We start from the raw sequence: 17,826 nt of genomic DNA, 5'->3' as shown, positions 1-17,826 counted from the left end.
CACGGAGGGAGGGGCTGGGGGATGAGAGCACTGTCTCTAGCGTGGCCCGCGCACATCTGCTGTCCTCTGGGGACCTTATAAAACTGTCCAAACCCCACAAGGGGTGGGACTGGGAACACAGAAGCCCTCGCCTTCCCCAGTTCGGGCTCCTTGCCTTTGGTGGTATAACCTGACGTGGCTGGCACAACTGGGTCCAGCATCACCGCTGCCAGGGCCCTGGCACCGGCCACTTGCAGTGTGCATCACGGGCTGCCAAGGGGCTAGTCCCTCACTCACTCGTTTACTTGTGTAGCAGACACTGGTGAGCGCTGTGCTGGGTGCTGGGGCTCCGGAGGTGCACAGGCATGGGTGGCACTCACTGCAGGTGGCTGACACAAGGGCCCAGTAGGGGCCCCCGGGGGGCACCAGGGAGGAGAGAAGGGGGGGCAGGGGTGGTGCTGGGAGCGGGAGGGGCCCAAGCCGAGCAGCACTCAGCTGTGTCCGGGGGTCTGTGAGGGGCTGGCGACCACGGCAGGGCCACCTGTGGCTGGCCTAGAGCCAGCACTGACTGCCCGTCCCGCCCCCCAGAGCATCCCCCGGGCCCCCTCCTCCGACGAGGAGTGCTTCTTTGACCTGCTGAGCAAGTTCCAGAGCAGCCGCATGGACGACCAGCGCTGTCCCCTGGAGGAGGGCCAGCCCGCAGCCGCTGAAGCCACGGCCGCCCCCACCCTGGAGGAGAGAATGGGTGAGCCTGCGGGGGCCGGAGACGGTCCCCTCCCTCCGCTGCAGGGTTCCGAGGGCGGGACGTGCCCCCTGTCACCGTGAGCCCCACCTTGCCCAAAGCTGCATCCCGGAAAGCGTGTAATCATCCCACCCTCCGGAACACACCGTGTCGGGGTGCAGCGGTCTCGGAGCGGGTGTGGGAAGCCGGGCTCTCTGCTCTGTCACCCCCTGGAGGCCCTCAAGGCGGGCGTCGGGCCCACGGCAGGAGCGGCGGAGAGCAGCTGGGGTTTGGGGTCGGCAGAGAGGCTGCTGGGGGCTCCGGGGGCACAGTGGGCTAGGTCCCTGCCTCCCCGGGCCTGACCCCCTGTGCCCCACAGGCCAGCCCTCGCTGACGGCCTCCCCCCAGACCGAGGAGTTCTTCGACCTCATCGCCAGCTCCCAGAGCCGCCGCCTGGACGACCAGCGGGCCAGCGTGGGCAGCCTGCCCGGGCTGCGTATCACCCATAACAATCTGGGCCACCTGCGTGGTGACGGGGACCCCCAGGAGCCGGGGGACGAGTTCTTCAACATGCTTATCAAGTGCCAGGTGGGCTCCGCCACCCTCCTCCCGCCTGCCCCCCAGGCCCTTCGGCCCCGGTCAGCTCAGGGCCCCTCCCCGGGAGGCTCCACGCAGGGCCTGGGCCCTCCGTCTCAGGGTGCGTCATGCGGGACTGGACCCCAGGCTGGCTCAGCCAGTGTCTCTGAGTGCCCGTGGGTGCTCAGGCCCATGGGCCTCCTCCTGGGCCCCCTGAGTAGGTCACCCCAGGACATCCTCAGGCCGGCCCCTCCCTACAGTGCAGGAGCCTGGAGCCGGGCGCGCCACCGGGTATTCCTCCAGCCTTCCACATTTGGATGGAGAAAACCGAGAGCCAGGCGGCACCCCCAGAGTGCAGAGGGCAGGAGGGGTCTCGTCGACACCATGGGCTGCAGCCACCCACCAGTCTGGGCGGGGCAGAACTGCAGGTGGAGTTTCAGGGTCAGGAAACCCTCAGTGAAATGGCTGGGGAGGGGACAGCCTCATAGCCCCCCCCCCCCCCCCCCGATGCAGGAAGCTGGAAGGTTTCCAGATGTGACATTCCTTCCCACGGAGGAGAGGAAAGTGCAGCTCTGGGCGAGTCCAAGGAGCCTCAAAAGCAGCCCCTACGAGAACCCCCGCCCACACGCACGCGCCCCACAGGCTATGCCGGCTCCCGGCCCCCTGACCCGAGGGGGCCCTGGGGGGCTCGGCACCACCAGCTCCGGGAGCTGCAGCCCCGTCCTGTCCCTGGGGCTCGTGAACACACCACGGTCTGGCGGCCTTAAGAGCAGGCCTGGGGGGCTCCCACAGCAGCTCGCCCGCTGGGTAGGCCGTTCTCGGGGTCAGGGCTCCCAGCCGTGCCCTGGAGCTGATTCCCAGGGAGGCCCTCCTGAGTTGGCACTGCTGCCGAGTTGTCCCTGGGGCCTCTGAGCGCCGGGCCCAGGCGCTGGGCTGGGCCCTCCAAGGCCTGGGGAAGCGAGGCCGCCGACCCGCGTGTCCATGTCTGCCCAGTCCTCCAGGATCGACGACCAGCGCTGCCCGCCACCGGACGTGCTGCCCCGGGGCCCCACCATGCCCGACGAGGACTTCTTCAGCCTCATCCAGAGGGTCCAGGCCAAGCGGATGGACGAGCAGCGGGTGGACCTCGCTGGGAGCCCAGAGCAGGAGGTGGGCGGAGCCCCCGAGCCCCGGCAGCAGTGCCAGCCCGGCGCCAGCTAAGGCCTCGCACCCGCAGCCGGGCCCGCCCCACCCCCGCTCCTGGACCGGGGCGGCGGCCCGGGGGAGCTCACAAATGTCCAGGATGCCCACAGCACCCCCCGTGAAGCCAAATCCTCCCGAGGCCACAGCTGAGGGCAGGCTCTGAGCCACCCAGCCCATCTCACTGAGCCGGACGCTGGGCACGCGGCCCCCGTGGCGTCCCCTCCCCAGGGCAGCAGGCTCGGGCCAGGGCCCACTCCTGTCCTGCGCCGGCCCCTCTCGGTACGCAGCTTCCTGCAGGCCTGCCCCGCCCCGCTCCGCCCCTGCCCCAGGCCGGGCCTTCAGCATGTCGGCCCCAAAGCCCGGTGCTGTCCAGACCTCCACGCTCCCGCCCTGCCCCCCGCCCGGCCAAATGTGAAAACCCCGCTGACCCCCAACCCCCAAAGGTGTCTCTGAAACCTCTTCTCTGGGGCCACCAGCGGCATGGGCGTTTCTGTCCTCCTGAAGCCGGCCTCACCCCTGGGGAGGGCCCCCTCCCAGCCCCTCCCAGCCCCTCCCAGCCCCTCTCCCCTCCCTCCTACCCGGCCTGAAGGAGGAGGCCAGTCCCAGGAAGCCTGTAGCCTGCCAGGCAGTGGAGGCGGTGGCTCCTACGTGGGGTCCCCAGCCCCACCAGGCACGTGCTCCTGAGCCGGCAGGGCGGGGAGGGAAGGGGGTGAGCTGCACATTCCTCAGCTCCAAGCCCAGGAGCCCAGGAACTGAGCCGGCCCGGTTCTGGGAACACCAGCTGGTAGGGGTCTGCACCCTGACCATGCCAGGGTGGGCGGCAGGTGCGAGGGCTCCAGCTCTGTGGCCGTGGTGAGCACCCAGCCCTCAACCCCACCGTGGGGCGAGATGACATCACGCCTTCTCCCGTGGGGTGAGTCGGCCCTCGGGATTGGGCAGGAGACAGGCCTCTGGGGAGACCGTGGCCGGCGCCCTGGCCCAGACCCCCCCCCTCAGCCCGCCTCCTGTAGGGCCCATCTCCAGCTCTCCTGGAGCGTCCCTGGGTCGAGCCGCAGCCCCACGGCCCCCAGGCTGCCCCCCTCTTGCGTGGCGCCTCACCCAGCCCCAGGTCCCACCCTCTGAGCTTGGGGAGGCCGCCGGGCCCCCGCCCCTCGGTACAGTACAGCCCGGGGCACTCTGGGCGGAGGGGCCCCCCGAGGGCGAGGGTAGGGCGGCAGGTGTGGGGTCAGAGGTCAGAGCACAGGCTCCTGCTTGGCCGCCCCACACGCCCGGATGTACGTGCGTATTTATTGCTCACACGTGTGTTTGCCATGTTGTCAAGGGGTCCTTTCCAACCCAAGAGGTACATTTGTTCTTCTGTTTTTCCTGAAAAAAATAAAGTCTGCCAAGTGAAAGCTGTCGTGTCAGGATGAGGGCTGGCACAGGTGCTGGTGCTTTCAGAGGCCCAGTGACTTCTCCACCTGGGTGAGCAAGCCTGCACCGTGCCAGGGCCTGGGGCCGGGGAGCAGTGCCCTCCTGCCGCCCCAGGCTGGCCCTGCTCCTGCCCACCCCGCACACGGGCTTGGGGGGGCGGGGCTAGGGCTCAGAGGGGTGAAGCGGCAATCCCAGGGACACACAGCCGGTGAGGGTGCTGGCGTGGGAGCCCAAGTGTCCTCCAAAGCCCACACCTCAGCCCTGAGCCCCACGTTCCCCTCCCAGAGGAGCTCTGGTGCCGAGACGAGGCTGCTGGAAGGCGTGGAGTGCAGTGTGGGGCAGCCCCCAGCGGGGCACAGGGAACCCCAGGCCTCCCTACCGAGCCTGCCATCCTGCAGCCTCTCTTGGGTGAGGTAAAGAAAAGGGAGGGTGGTTGAGAACAAGGCCCATACGGGGAAGGGTAGAGCCCCCAACCCCCCACCCCGGAGAGTTCTCAGTGCTCCGGGAAATATCGCGGGGCACCGTGCCTCTCAGCGGCTCACAGCCAGGCCAGGATGCTAAAGGCTCTGAGAAGTCCTGCAGGAAGAAGTTTGTTTGATGTCCTGGAACCCGGCGTTGCCCATCAAGCTGTCCTCAGAAGACTACACTTGGGGACGTGCTGTCACAGGATCACAGGAGGTTGGCCCAGATACCCTAATCTGACCATTTGGAGAGGGTCCTGGCCAGGAACGAGGGATGGAAGATAGTTGGGGGGGGGGGGGGAAAGAGCCAGGGGCACCTTGAGAAGGGACTGGAGATGGACGGCGGCTGGGCGGGGGCCACACGGGAGGCACCAGGGTTGGTCAGGAGGCAGGGGAGGATGGGCCGGAGCCTTTCCTGTGGTTTCTGTGGGAAGAAACAGTGAGGCAGGGCCAGCAGGCCTGCTCGGCCGGTGAGGTCTTCAGTGGCTCTGGGTGGAGAGGCTGCCCGAGTCGTCTGGAACCTGCCCTGGGTGCACTCGCCCTGCCGTGTCCAGGAACTGACCAGCTCTCCAGGGTCAGAGGGCCCAGATGTCAAAACGTCAGAAAGCAGACAATAAAAAGATGTGGCGAGCAGCCATGTCAGACCGCCCATGGAAGGAGGGCTTGGCCTGCGTGGCCCTCCTGGGTCCCCTCTCTGCGTTCTCAGAGTCCAGCCAGCTCCCTGGGCCGCCCCACACCCGGTTCCAACCCTGTGGCGGCAGCGAGGCCCCGCTGCTCGGGCGTTTCAAGGCCAGCGGGTCCCTTGGGGCCTCCGTGGAGGAGCACGGCCCGGGGCGGCTCGTCCACCATGACTGACTCCGCACATGTCACAGGAGGCTCTGGGCAGGATAATAGGGGGTTGTTCACCACGGGAAGCACGGGGGGTATTCGAGTCGGAGCACGAGCTGCCGGCGCCTGGAGAACAGTGCCGAGGCCCGTGCTGACGGGGGCGGCCGCCAGGAGCTCGGATCCTGCGGGGATCCTGCAAGATTGTGGCCGGTGATCGATGTTGAAGGTCACACAGCCCAGAACACTTCTGGAAACGAACATGCTTTCATAAACACAGGAACATCCTGAGAAGGCGGGCAAACGAGGTTGGGAGACAAACTGCACAGCCCCGGGGAGGGGGACACTCCGTGGGGCAGGCGGCCCACCGCCAGGCCCACAGCAGCCCAGCTCCCACTCCGCCTGGCCCGCCTGCAGCCACGGTGAGCAGCCCAGCCTGCTGACTTGGCTTGGCCAGTGGCCAAGGGTCAGGGCTGAGGTTGGCACCGGCTCACCAGTGCCATCCAGGGGGCGTCGAGGAGACGGCAGGCGGCACAGAAGGATCTACGGGGCCTCCTTGTGTCTGGCCAGAGGGACAGGACCCCTGGTGGGGCTTGGGGGTGCTGACCCCACTCCCAGGAAGAACAGTGGCTAATGGGCCATCGAGATCGGGGCCCTGGGACTTCCCTGACCGTCAGTGGTCAAGACTCCCCGCTTCCAGAGCAGGGGTCACGGTTTTGATCCCTGGTTGGGGAACTAAGATCCCACATGCCATGTGGCATAGCAAAAAAAAACCAAAAAAACATTGGGGTCCTGACACTTGGGGGCGTGGCGGGGCTGAGCCACCCCGTGCCCGTCCTGAGTCCCATCTTTCCACTTATACTCCTGACGAGGTGGCACCGTGAGCATCTTCATCTGCAGACAGGAAGACGAAGGCTCAGAGAGGCAAAGTGACCTGCCCAAGGCCACACAGCCACAGCCAGGAGGGGCTCAGACTCCACATCCAGCCCCTTCCCACGCAGACATGGCCAGCAGCCACAGGAGGCCCTGGCCTGCAGCCTGGAGGGGCTTCTTGTGAGTCGTTCTGACTCCAGAACCAGGGATGACAGGAGAGCCCCAGGTCCCAGCATCTGCAAGTGATGTTGGTTTATTGATAGGAACAGGCAGGTCCAGCGTGGCTCAGGGCCGGAGCATCCTTCTTGGAGGCAAAAGGCAGGTCAGCTGGCCTCTTTGTTGCCAGGGGGGGTGGGATCCTGGTCCTCAGCCCCTTCCATAGCAGTGGTGGATTTGGGGGGCCCCGCAGCCTCTAAAACGAGCTCCAGGGCCCCCTCGCCAGCCACTCGGCGTACCTTCTCCCCTCTGGCCGCCAGGATTTCTTCAATATTCCTGAGAAAGACGGAGGTGCCGTGACACTCCAGGCCGCGAAACTGTCCCGCATCTCGGTCCCTCGACGGCACCCCAGGCCAGGCTCGAGCACATGAGTCCCTGTGCTGGTGTGGCATCAGGGCCATGCAGCCAGGAGGCTCCTGACCACTGCCCCCCTACTGCTCTCCACAAGGTGGTGAGGCTGACCCTGCAGCCCCAGGGCCCTGACCACTCCACCTCACACACACCCCCAAGTCTGGTGCAGTCAACCAACCGGTGTCAGCAGAGGACAAGAAAGCTGCATGCCAGGATCCCTGCCCACAGCGGGCACTCAGTGCATGCCAGGATCCCTGCCCCACAGCGGGCACTCAGTGCATGCCAGGATCCCTGCCCCACAGCGGGCACTCAGTGCATGCCAGGATCCCTGCCCACAGCGGGCACTCAGTGCATGCCAGGATCCCTGCCCACAGCGGGCACTCAGTGCATGCCAGGATCCCTGCCCACAGCGGGCACTCAGGAAGGAGCGCCTAGTAGGGTGAAGGAACCACAGGGTGAAAGGCAATTTGTTGCCTTTAAGAGTCAGCCTAGTCTGACGCTCTCATTTTAGGGTCGGCCTGCGGCCCTGACATGTAACCAGGTCCTACCTGCCCCCACAGGCTGTCAGTGAGGGCAGAAGTCAGGCAGTGAACCAGGCTGAAGGAGCTGATCTAGGGTGGAAGATTTAGCAAATCAAAACATGTTCCAATCTTGAGCATACTTTTACTAAAAAGTTACTTGTGTTTTTACCTGAATTTCAAATTTAACTACATCTCTTGTATTGATAAGGAAGCTGGGCTGGAGATGTGGGCTCTGTAATCCTCACTAGAAGGACGGTGCCCCAGGGAGGTTGGGTGGGGCTCCAGACTCAGGATGGACCAGGCCAGCACTGGAATATAGACCTCTGTCCCCAACCCTTCCCGGGTAGCCTCACCTCTTCCCGTACAGGTCCGAGAACCAGCCCAGGTTGTCGGCGATGATGTGGTGGTTCTGGCAGCCGGGGCAGGTCACAATGACCACACCCTGGTGATAGGCGAGCTTGGAGATGTGCTTGGAGGACCTGGTCCCACAGACCTGGTGGAGACTAGGAGGTGAAGCCCTGCTCCCGCCCCGCCCTTCCCAGAAGGACCCGCCCCCTCCCCCCCCGTGATACCCCCACCACTCCTGGAAGGCCCCGCCCCCCGGGTTAGCCACACCCCCGCATGCCCCCCGCCCACTCCCAGAAGGATACGCCCTCCGAGTGATAGTCCCACCCCTCTCCTGGAAGGCCCCGCCCCCTGAGGAAAACCTCACACTTCCTCGCCGTCCCGCAGCGCCGTCCTGCGCCAGGCGCAGGTGTGGGCCCGGGCCCGGCCCCGGCCCCGCCCCCGCCACGTGCCCACCTTGCAGGTGTAGACGAGCTGGTAGTGCGCCGGCCTGGGTCCTGGCTCGGAGCTCAAGCGCCGCCAGCCCCAACCCCAGGCCCGCCTTCTCTCCGCGGCCTCCAGGCGGGCCCCGCGCCCCCACAGCCACCTCAGGCCGGGCCCCCGGGGCCGCGCGCAGCTCAACAGTATCGGCAAGAGGCCCAGCGCCGCCCGCGCCATGCCGCCCGCCGGCCGCCCCGCGCAGCCGAGACCGCCCCGCCCCGCCCCGCGGAGGCCACACCGCCGCCGTCTCGGAAGCGGGCGCGCGAGGGAAGCGGCCCTGCTCGGCTTCCGTCCCGGCGGCGGGCCGCGCTCGGCTACCCCCTGGCGGCAGGCGTTGCGCGCTGGCCGGCGCGGGGTCGGAGGGTGCGCGCGGCAGCAAGACCGTCGGAGGCGGTGGTGTCCGCACTGCGGTCGTTTATTGACGGGGATGCATTTTTAACACTGCAGCACGCGTGTGCATCACACAGAGATAGAACAAGCCCGTGCTCGCCAAGGAAGAGGCGGCCTAGCGAGGCAGCTCCCAGGTGGCGCCGTGTCCTCCTCCCACGACGCGCGGCTGGACGGAGGGGCCGGCTAGGAGCCCTCGGTGTCGGTGTTGTCGCTGCCCGTGGTATTCTCCCAGTCCACCTCCCCCTGCCTCGCGCCGTGCTGCATCTTCCTGAGGGCCCGCTTCCTGCGGGAGACCCAGGCGGCGCAGGTGGGCGCAGGTGTGCGCGGGGCCACCGCTCCCTAGCCCCCCTCGCCCTCCGCCCACGCGGGCCCACCTCCGGTAGTTCTCGAAGCTCTCCTTGAGACGCCGCCGCCCCTTCTCCTTCTCGGGGGGCTCCCCGCCGCTCAGGCCTGCGTCCTGCTGGAGGGGCGAGGCTCAGGCTTCGGCCAGCGCCCGCGTGGGCCCCACCCCCGCCCCTGGGGCTGCGCACGGGGGGCCGGGCGGGCGGGACGCGCTTTCTCTCAGATGACAGGACTGGCCTGGGACGCACGCACAGCCAGCAGGGATGGGCTCCAGGCCAGTGTTCCTTCTACTACAGTGTCCGGTGCGGCCCCCTTGCCGTCGGGCTCCGTGCAGTGGACAGTGAGGCCGAGTTCCCACTCAGGTTAACGCTGCGCCCCATCCAGAAGATGGGCCCGCTCCCTGCCCCCTCTCCGGCTGCTTCGTCCAAGAAGGGAGGGGGCTCAGCTTCACATTACAAAACCCACACCCCAGGAGCCCATGGGCAGAGACCTTGTGATCACCCCCCAGGCGTCCAGGTAGAGGAACCACTCTCCCCGTTCGTTCGTTATCATTCACACTGAGACCCACACCAGGGGCCTCTCAGGGCTCCAGGGACCCCAGGCAGCCTTACCTTGGGGGCCAGTGAGAGCCGCTCCTTCTGCAGAGCCACAAAGGGCTGCTCAGGGCTCTCCCCGATGGCCGGGCCGCCTGCAAGGGAGGTTGTACCTTTTGGTCCTGCCTACCTGCCAGGATCGCGCTCGCCAGCACTTCTACCCCCTAGCCCGGGCCAGTCCTGTGCCACCTTCTGGGTCCTTATTGGACCCCACAAGCATTCCCATTGTATAGACATGGGGACTGGGGCTCAGAGACCTCACTTCCCACTCCTGGCTCCCGGAGCAGATGCTGCGCCTCGTCCCTGGGCAGGGGCCAGGGCTGGGGCACTGCAGCGTTGGGAGCAGAACACTGCAGGCTGCTGGGCTCCCTCCACATCTGCCAGGGCCTGGATGGGCCCAGGGCTCAGGACCCACAGGAAAAGTGCTCGGATGGGCTGGCTCCCCTAAACTGTCCATGATGGGCGACTGTGGCTTCCAGGTCTTGGGGACATTGTGGTGGGAAAGGCCCAGGCCCAGGTCTTCCCCTCCTCCTTGGCCTCTGACCCTGAAGCCTGCGCCACCTCCCGCAAGGGGCCACATCAGCCCTGGGTTGGGGCTCCCAGGACGGCTGGGCCAACAGCCTTCCCCTCCTGTTGACTGCCTGCGGGTCCTGCCCGCTTGTCCCCACGTGGGGGCTCACTGGCCTCAAGTTCATGTCTTTGGGCAGCAGCAGAGAGACCAACCACTTACTTCTCCATTTGCTGCCTCTTCCTCTTTCAGCGCCCCTCAAGAAGCTGGGGTCAGGCCTGACGCTGAGGAAGTCCATCTGGCTTCACACACTACCTCTGCGGTGGCGCCCCCACCACCACCCATCCTCCCAAACTCCCGTCTGACACCCACCTTCAGAGCCAGCCCCTTGTCATCCCCGCTGGGCCATCTCCCTGCCACTCGCTGTCCTGTGCCCAGGCAGGCAGAAGTATCCCGCCCCTGCCACCTTAAGGCCCCAGTCACCCTGAGCTGTCTCTCCTTCCCTGCTCTGTTCCACTTCCTGGCAGGGGCTACCTCCCCAGCTCCCTGCTCTGGAGGGCAGGGTGCCTCCACTCTGCAATCCCGGGGCCTGAGTGGGCTGCGATGGCCAGGCGTGTTCTCAAGGTGGGAGGTGGGATGTGGACCTGCAAGCCTGGGCCCCGGGTTCCAATGGGGCTCTTGTTTGCTGGCTGGGGAACCTTGGGGGTTGCTTATCCCTCTGGGCCTCAGTGTGCCCATCTGTGAAGTGGGGCTGTGGAGGTCTATGGGCCAGGGCTGGGGCACGTGTCCCCAGGTGCCGGCGTCATGCGGTGTGCGTGCTGAAGGTCGGGACGGGTGCCCGCTTGCGGCCAGAAGGAGGCCTTAGCCAGATCCTCCGGGACAGGCCGCTCGCCTCCTCACCTTTGTCTGAGAGCTGGGCGTCCTCCTCTAGGTCCTGGGGGAGCGAGAGCTTCCCAAGAGAGAAGGGCAACTGGTTAGACCACCAGTCTGCCAGGACAGGACCTGGCCCTCAGCGCTGCCCACCCACTGCTGCGCTCCCCACTGCCGTCACCCCCTGTGCTGGCTTCTCAGGGAGGGACCTACGCTGCCCAGCCGGGCATTGGGAGGATGGCCAGTGGTGGGCTGAGCTCCCAGAGCTTCTGAGGGACCCAGTGGGACTGTGGTCCGGCAGAGGCTGTGGCCGGGAGTCCGGGGTGAGGCTGGCCCTGGGCCCGCCCCCAGAGTCACACTCACCTCCTGGGAGTTCCTCGGTGAGCCGTCCTCTAGGTCGGAGCTCTGTGGTCACAGAAGAGGGGTCGGTCAGCAGGCTGTGGGGAGACCGAGCCACTCGAGGGCACGGGGTGGGGTCCCAGGCCAGCCCACCCTCCAGGCCATGGCTGGGCCTGGCCCCTGGCCAGAACGCCCCTCCCCCCCCACACCCTGCCAGGCCATGAGCTGTGCCAGCTCTGCAGCCCACCTCCACGAGGGCTCGGTGGGCAGGCAACCTTACAGAGGAGGGAGGGGCTCAGGAACGTCTGGGGACCTGCCAGAGCCCGCGGCAGAGCTGTGGCCGAGCCAGGCCAGGCCCAGGCCCCTTGGTGGCTCCTCCTCTGGGGTCTGCAGTCTCTAGGGACACACCTGCCCCCATGTGGCCGCACCCCCAGAGCCCCACCACGGCAGAGCCATGGCTCTCTCTGACTGAGGGACACCGTAAAGGCCCCGGGGGAGGCCCACCAGGACGGACGTGTCCAGCTGCTGCCACCGGAGGCGGCCCTCGGCCGCCAGCAGCTGGCCCTCGCGCTGGAACAGCTGCAGCTGCAGCTCATCCGCCGTCTCGCTCAGCTCGCGGACCTGCTTCCGCAGCGCGTCCTTGTCCTGCAGGCCGCGGGCGTGCTGTGCGTGCAGCTCCTCCCGCGTCACGATGGCCTGTGGGGCAGCGCAGGGCAGGGCAGGGCAGGGCAGGCGCGGCCCGTCTCCCTGCCCCCCCGCAACCCCCCGGTCTTTCATTTCCCCTCCCGGCTCTCTCACTTCTCAGCACAGCCTGCCTTATTTCTAGCAGTGCTCCTGGGATAATTTCCAGCAACATGGCCGGGGACGGGGCGGGGGCCAGCGCTGGCCTCTTCCCCTTTCTTAACCGAGGATGTCACTCGTGTTTTGGGGGTTGTAAATGCAATACAGGCTCAGAATGGAAAGTGTGGACAGCTCAGAAAATATAAAGAAGAGAATACCCCTGAGAATAGCCCCTGCTGACCCTGCAGGGTCAAGTCCTGCTCTCTGGGCACATTCAGCCGTGTTCACGTGCCCACACGTGCGTTTCGTACTTCCTGGGTGCAGCTTGATACCAAGAACACGATTGTTGACAGCCATGTAACATTCTTTAAGACGAACACCCCACGCTTTATCAAGCCAGTCCCCATGGCGGGGGCACTGAGGTCAGCCCAGGAGGCCAGCCCACGACCCACAGTGACAGGCCCAGGAGGCTGCGGCTGCGAGGCACACTTGTAGGAAGCCAGCCTCGCGTCCAGCAATGATCCAGGAGCTAACACACACCCCTGCCTCCATCGACCCCGACAGCCAGGGCTGGATTAGTAACAGGACATCCTGAATTTCTGTGCCAGCTTCCAACTCGGGATCCACCAGAGAAAACCCTGCCACCCACCTCGGCGGCCAGGTGCCAGCGTCCCTGGGCGGGTGGCCTGCCCTGGGTGCCACCGGAGGCTGCGTGCCCCTGCTGGCCATGCACGAGGCAGAGGGGGGCTCTGCTCGGGCAGCTCCGGGAAGGAGCTGTCCTGTCAGGTGAGCTGTGCCCATTTCACACCTGCTGCCCCAGACTGCACTGCTGCCCACGGCCTTGAGGGAAGCACGCATCTGCCGGGCTTTCTCTGCGTTTCTGTTATTCCCATGAGAGGGCTTTCTAGAAGTGAGTTTGCCGGGGAAAAGGAATCTACCTCTTCAGGCTCCTGATACAGACTGCCAATCACTCTCCAGAAAGTGACTGAGGCGACAGCTGTAGCTGATCAGAAACGACCCCGAGCCGCGACAGGAAAGTGATGGGACACGAAGAAGCAGGTGCAGCCCTGAGCTGGGGCGCCGCCTCCCCACCCAGAAGAGTGCAGCCGGCCAAGGCGCCCGTGGCATTTTAAGCGAAAGAAGTCTTTGCAAAACGAGTCAGAAAGCTTCCACTCTTATAAAACAAAAATGAAACTACAAGTACGCTGAAAAAAGGCTGGCAGGTACAGCAGAAGGTGGAGCGTGGACTTCCTGGCAGCAGGTGGGGCAGAGGTGGAGGAAGGGGATTAACTCATTAGCGTTCACGTTTCTAAACGAGCATGAACTGCTTTTGTCCGTGCTCCCTGAAAAACCACCGTGACAACTGCATCCCTGAGAGGCCACTGCGTCCGGGGAGGGCTGCGCGGCCCCTACCTGGTCCCGCTCGATGGCGACCTCCTCCATCTGCTGCAGGATGGCCTCGATGCGGTCCTTGTACATCTTGGAGTCCTTCCGCAGGGCCAGGCACTGCAGCTCGAACATCTCCTTCTCCTCCGTGCACTGCGGGAGACGGCAGTCAGCCGAACCGCCTGTGGCCCCGCCGGCCCAGAGCTCCAGACCGAAGCTGGGCCCCGACGTGCCCGGGGAGCGCGGGCGCCAGATGAGGTGGAAGGCCGGTCCTCGCCTCCAGGCGGGGGGAAGGAGGGACGTGGAGCCCCGCTCAGTCGGCCCAGGGTGCACCCCCCACCTGCCCGCTGCGTACCCGGGCGCGCAGGGCCTCAGCCTGGCGCAGGTCCTTGCGCAGGGAGAAGATGGTGGCGGTCTGTTCCTGGAGGTCCCTCTGCGCCTGCCGCCAATCCTCCTCCAGCACCTGGATGTAGGGGCTGCTCTGGTCTGGCTTCCCCTCCTGTGGGTGCGAAGGGAGAGGGCGGCAGCACAGCGGGGCTGGGAGGCCCAGGCCGGCCCCCCGGCGCCCGCCCCGCCGGCTCGGCCCCCGGGGCCCCACCTGGACGGAGGCCTGCAGCTCCTGCACCCGCGCCTGCAGCAGCGCCTTCTCCTGCTGCAGCTCCCACAGCAGCTCGTGGCTGGGCCGCTGCTCCATGGCGTGCTTGAGCTTCAGTGTGTGCCTGCGCTCCACCGAGCACTCGTCCTCTGCCTTCATGAGACTGTGCTTGAGCCTGTCGATCTGCGGGACCGGCTGTCAGCACCAGCCCAGGACCCCGGCGCCCGCCGCCCACCCCAGGAGCCCCGCCGCGCAGGGCACCTCCAGCTGCAGGTCGCGGTTGCGCATGAGCGCGGCGCCCCGCTCCTCGCTCTGCCGGGCCAGGCGCAGGGCCAGGTCGTAGTTCTCGTCCTTGCAGCGCTGGAGCTCGCGGCCGCCCACCTCGCAGGCCTCCTTGAGCCTCTGCACGCGCTCCCGGTGCTGGCGCAGCAGGCTGTCCTTCACCCTCAGCTCCTTCACGAGGTCATCCTTGGAGCCCAGCCGTGCCGTCAGGTCCTGCACCTTCTTCTGCAGCTTCATCACCTCGCTCATCAGCAGCTGCATCAGGCCCGACTCCCCGGATGCGTCTGCGAACCAAGAGGGCGTCACACAACGCGTGGTACACCTGGCCCCTCCCCGGCCTCCGCTTGAGGACCAGCGGCTCCAGGGGAGCCCGGCCAAGGGGTCAGTTCCCAGTTGCGGCTGCCCCCCGTCCCGGAGGTGAACTCACCTCCCAGCCCTGTCGCCACCCCCCACTCCCAGGGCAGGGCAGGGCAGGGCAGGGCAGCCCAGGGCCTGGGTATCCATCCCTCTTTGTCTAATCCTGATTGAGAGGCAGGGGACGCGCCTCGGGGCCGCCTCACAGGCTGCTGGGGCGAGCAGGCCTGGCCTCTCGGGCATGGCTTTAGCGGGGTCACATGATCTTCTGGGCAGGAGGGGCTCTGAGCCAAGAATCAGCCTGTGCACCCCACCTCCCACCTGCTCCCCATTCCGGAGTTCGGGTCCCCCTTTCCTCCAGCCTCTGCTCCCTCCACGAGCGTTAGGAGGAGAGCGGGATGGGAGTGACACTCAGACCGGGCCCAAAGCTGGCACCCTTCCCACACATGGCTCGCTCCCTTCCTTTCATACGCGATTTATCCATGAGGGGACCAGGTGGGGAGGGGGCCGCCGGCTGTAACCCACACCATCCCCCGCCCCTCCATCCGGGCCCTGTGCCTCCAGGCCCGTGTCCCGTTCCTCACCGATGATCATGGAGAAGACGCGGGTGGGCTCTTTGCCCGTGACCTTCCTGTACAGCTGCGGGTAGTAGAGCTCCAGGCTCTCTAGGAACGCCACGTAGCCCTTGTGGCCAGTCCGCTGCAGGATGTCCAGGAGCACTCCTGCGACCCAGAGGACACGTGTGGGCACGCAAGGCTGCAGAACCCCAAGAGGCTGCAGTGGCTGGGGTCTGGACGGCTCTCCCAGGGCCTCAGCTGTGTGTGAAGCACCACAGCTGCGGGCAGACGGGGCGGGGGGCCTCCGGGGGACGGGGTGGGGGATGGGCACTGACCCACTTTTCGCTTGCGGATGACCAGGCTGGGGTCGCTGAGCACCTGCTCTTCGTCATCGGGGTTCAGGACCTTGCACTGGCGCAGGTAGGGCGTGATGCGGGCGGGGTCGATGATGGAGATGAGCTTCACACGGAAGCCCTCCAGGGCGCTCCAGCACTCGTCCTCGTTCTCGTAGTCGGACATGGCGTAGTCGGGGCAGGCGGCTGGGAGGGATGCCGTGGCTGAGCAGCAGGCATTGCCGGGAGTCAGGCCTGTGCCTCGCCCGCCAGGGCTCTGGGCAGAGCCAGACCAGGAACCCAGCCCAGGGGCGTCCAGGAGAGGGGCCACCAAGAGAGGGAGAAGCCCCCGCTCCCTCCCATCGGCTCTCCCGGCATCGCCCTTCACGGCCCTGCTCCCGCCCCTCTGGCCGCCCTGGGCTTTTTCTCTCCCTGGGTCACCCCAATAAGCATGGGGAACGGCGTGGAGATGCTCCAGGGTCAGGTGGCATCTAGGAGAACACGCTCCCCTGCACTACGGACCTCCTTTGGCCCTGTCCCCCCAGAGCACCCCAAAGTGCTGCGGGGCAGGCGGGAGGCTGCCCCCTACCCACGGAGCTGTTTGCGCCACCTACCAGCACAACCTCCCTGGCACACGGGGGAGGGATCCCAGCCCCAGCCCCCGAGGTGCCAGGCTGTGGTGGCGGGACTGCCTCCTTCCTCGCGGGGCAGTGCCTGCTCACATCCACTCCCATCTCCTCCTCTCCTTCCGCAGCTGGTGACGCAACAGTCACCTAGCAGCTTCCGGGCCGGCCTGCTCCGGGTCAGGCTCGGTGACAGGGTGCCCTCCAGGAAGGATGACTGTGGACGGCCCACGGTGGAGGGAGAGCCAGGGGCCCGGGCGCACTGGGAGGGGTGGTTGTGTCGCCCGGGGCTGGCCTGGAACGCAGCTCCGTGCCTCCTCCAGCCTCTGGAACACCAGCCGTCCAGGCTCCTCCTGTCTACCTCCCAGGCGAGGCCTGCTCTTGGCCGCACTCTTGGGGACTGTCAGGCCAGCTCTCCGACAGGGGACCACCTACGCTGGAACCGCCCGCCGCTATTCCCTTCTACACTACCAGTGGGGGAACCACTCTCTCCAGGGCCAGGCTGAGCCGGGAGCAGCCATGTGGTGGCCTCCTCCCAGCGGTGGGGACGGAGACCCTGACCCCGCCGTCGCAGGCTGAGCCTTTGACCTGTGTGGGAAACACCGGCTTCCAGCCCAAAGGGACTGGGCCACCCTCCTAGAGACGCGGCTGGCAGCAGGTTCGCGCTGCCCTGTCAGCCCGCCCACCCAGCAACAGACAAAGCATTGAATGAAAACACCAGCAACTTGGGGTCTTTGGAGTGTCTGGCCCGGTCCCCGCCTTCCTAGCCTGATGTCCACGCGTCCCACACCTGACAATGCCCTGCTGCTAATTCCAGTGAAACGACCAGCAGGTACCGGGTGGCTGTGAAGGGGACAGGGCAGCAGAGCGAGGCCACCTGATGCCCTCCTGGGGTATTTACTCCAGACCCTGCTCCCTGCCCCAAGCCTGAGCTGGGCCACAGCGGCTTCCCAACCATCTGAAGCAAGGGCACCAGGCCGGCCTACCTCGGGGTCCTCCTGGGGCACCTAGCCGGACACCGGTCAGCCTGGGCCGCCCGATTCAGTGTGTGGCAGGACTGCCGGGCTGCCGGGACAGAGGGCGGGTGGGGCCAGAGGAAAGCCGTGCACTTCCTGATGGGTCCGCTTAACCCCACAGAGGCCCGGCTCTCCTCCCGCAGGGGACCATCTCCGCGCTGCCTTCTGATTCGCCCAAGCAGGGCGGCCCCAGGAGGCGGGGACAGGAAAGTGGAAGCTGCCGGCTCCCGAGGAAAGCGGCTCCTGCTTGGAGCCCCCCGTGCCGCGCCCCCCCCCCGGGCGCCTCCCCGCCGGCCAGCCCAGTGCCAGGGCCCCGGAGCCTGCCCTGGAGGCCCAGCCCCGACCCTGCAGAGTGGGAGCGCAAGCCGTGGCTCTGCCAGTGTTGGACGAGGCCAAGCCACCGTCCCGTCCATTCTGGTTCCATAAGGACTGCAGCGTGGTGTCCAGAGAGCATGGGGCTGGCGGGGGGGGCGGGGCTGCAGGCCCTAAGCCTAACCCCCAGCCCATGGTGCAGCTGGCTCAGCCTCTCCCTTCCTGGGAGCAGCCCCTCCCCACCAGGACACACGGGACAGCGACAGCAGGGCCCCACGGGAATCCCCAGGCCACCGCCCCACCAGAGTGGCCTCACTGGTTGAACTGAGAGAGCTGCCACCTGCCAGGTTGAGCAACAGCTCCGGGAAGGGGCTGCGGCTGGGTGGGCAGGGGCCTGACCAGCACTGCTGGCTCCCTTCCTGTAAGGTCCTGAGCCCCTCAGCCCCAGGGTTTTTCTCTGCCTCCTGGGCCCATGGTGGTCAGTAGGCTAAACCCCAGGAATCCTGGCACCACCAGGCGCTGCTGAGTGGCCGGGCCTCCCCGCAGGCCTCCAGGAGGCCCGAGGTCACCCTCCAGGCATGACCCTCCAGGCACAGGCAGGCCC

At 66.7% G+C, this 17,826-nt stretch overlaps 3 protein-coding genes across 9 annotated transcripts in view; 1 reads left to right on the top strand and 2 right to left on the bottom strand.

Moving 5' to 3' along the window:
- GPSM1 (G protein signaling modulator 1) overlaps window positions 1–3,852 on the top strand; it is a 30,478-nt gene extending 26,626 nt beyond the window's left edge. For 2 of the 4 annotated variants that reach the window (XM_027104281.1, XM_027104283.1), the window contains exons 12-14: window positions 568–724; window positions 1,080–1,288; window positions 2,270–3,852. In XM_027104281.1, coding sequence (XP_026960082.1) covers window positions 568–724; window positions 1,080–1,288; window positions 2,270–2,476 — 573 coding nt within the window. In that variant the 3' untranslated portion in view covers window positions 2,477–3,852. Of the gene's footprint in view, window positions 1–567; window positions 725–1,079 lie in introns of all 4 variants that reach the window. The other 2 variants (XM_027104280.1, XM_027104282.1) reach the window with 1 other exon arrangement.
- Window positions 3,853–6,257: 2,405 nt separating this feature from the next.
- Window positions 6,258–8,239, bottom strand: DNLZ (DNL-type zinc finger). Its single transcript, XM_027104293.1, has 3 exons — window positions 7,920–8,239; window positions 7,472–7,611; window positions 6,258–6,522 (listed from the first exon to the last, which is right to left on the bottom strand). Exons 1-3 carry the CDS (start codon window positions 8,118–8,120, stop codon window positions 6,354–6,356), a joined length of 510 nt encoding a protein of 169 aa, XP_026960094.1. The 5' UTR covers window positions 8,121–8,239; the 3' UTR covers window positions 6,258–6,353.
- A 101-nt stretch (window positions 8,240–8,340) lies between these two features.
- Window positions 8,341–17,041, bottom strand: CARD9 (caspase recruitment domain family member 9). Of its 4 annotated transcripts, none has more exons than XM_027104291.1 (13): window positions 16,881–17,041; window positions 15,275–15,478; window positions 14,967–15,104; window positions 14,008–14,312; window positions 13,750–13,929; window positions 13,507–13,650; window positions 13,179–13,304; window positions 11,490–11,681; window positions 11,010–11,051; window positions 10,677–10,725; window positions 9,287–9,363; window positions 8,708–8,793; window positions 8,343–8,616 (listed from the first exon to the last, which is right to left on the bottom strand). In XM_027104291.1, the coding sequence occupies exons 2-13, from the start codon at window positions 15,456–15,458 to the stop codon at window positions 8,517–8,519; spliced, it is 1,623 nt and encodes a 540-aa protein (XP_026960092.1). In that variant the 5' UTR covers window positions 15,459–15,478; window positions 16,881–17,041; the 3' UTR covers window positions 8,343–8,516. The 4 variants fall into 4 exon arrangements, 2 of the variants coding, with proteins under 2 accessions (XP_026960092.1, XP_026960093.1); XM_027104292.1 differs by having other exon boundaries at window positions 8,708–8,790; XR_003432402.1 differs by lacking the exon at window positions 10,677–10,725 and having other exon boundaries at window positions 8,341–8,616.
- Between the last annotated feature and the right edge of the window lie 785 nt (window positions 17,042–17,826).

Source organism: Aethalodelphis obliquidens, unplaced genomic scaffold, assembly GCF_003676395.1.
Source record: "Aethalodelphis obliquidens isolate GAN/ISIS:26980383/991018 unplaced genomic scaffold, ASM367639v1 scaffold7, whole genome shotgun sequence".
In the NCBI taxonomy this organism is placed as follows: Eukaryota; Metazoa; Chordata; class Mammalia; order Artiodactyla; family Delphinidae; genus Aethalodelphis; species Aethalodelphis obliquidens.
This window is presented reverse-complemented; position numbering and strand designations above follow the sequence as displayed.

Excerpts from the sequence above, each read along its gene's own strand:
- CARD9 (XM_027104291.1), bottom strand. The coding sequence starts at position 15,458 with ATGTCCGACTACGAGAACGAGGACGAGTGCTGGAGCGCCCTGGAGGGC. Across the intron at positions 13,651-13,749 it reads AGCTGCAGGCCTCCGTCCAG|GAGGGGAAGCCAGACCAGAG; the intron begins GTGGGGCCCCGG and ends TCGCACCCACAG. Across the intron at positions 13,305-13,506 it reads CTGAGGCCCTGCGCGCCCGG|TGCACGGAGGAGAAGGAGAT; the intron begins GTACGCAGCGGG and ends CGTCTCCCGCAG.
- DNLZ (XM_027104293.1), bottom strand. The coding sequence starts at position 8,120 with ATGGCGCGGGCGGCGCTGGGCCTCTTGCCGATACTGTTGAGCTGCGCG. Across the intron at positions 7,612-7,919 it reads AGCTCGTCTACACCTGCAAG|GTCTGTGGGACCAGGTCCTC; the intron begins GTGGGCACGTGG and ends AGTCTCCACCAG. Across the intron at positions 6,523-7,471 it reads TCGGACCTGTACGGGAAGAG|GAATATTGAAGAAATCCTGG; the intron begins GTGAGGCTACCC and ends CGTCTTTCTCAG.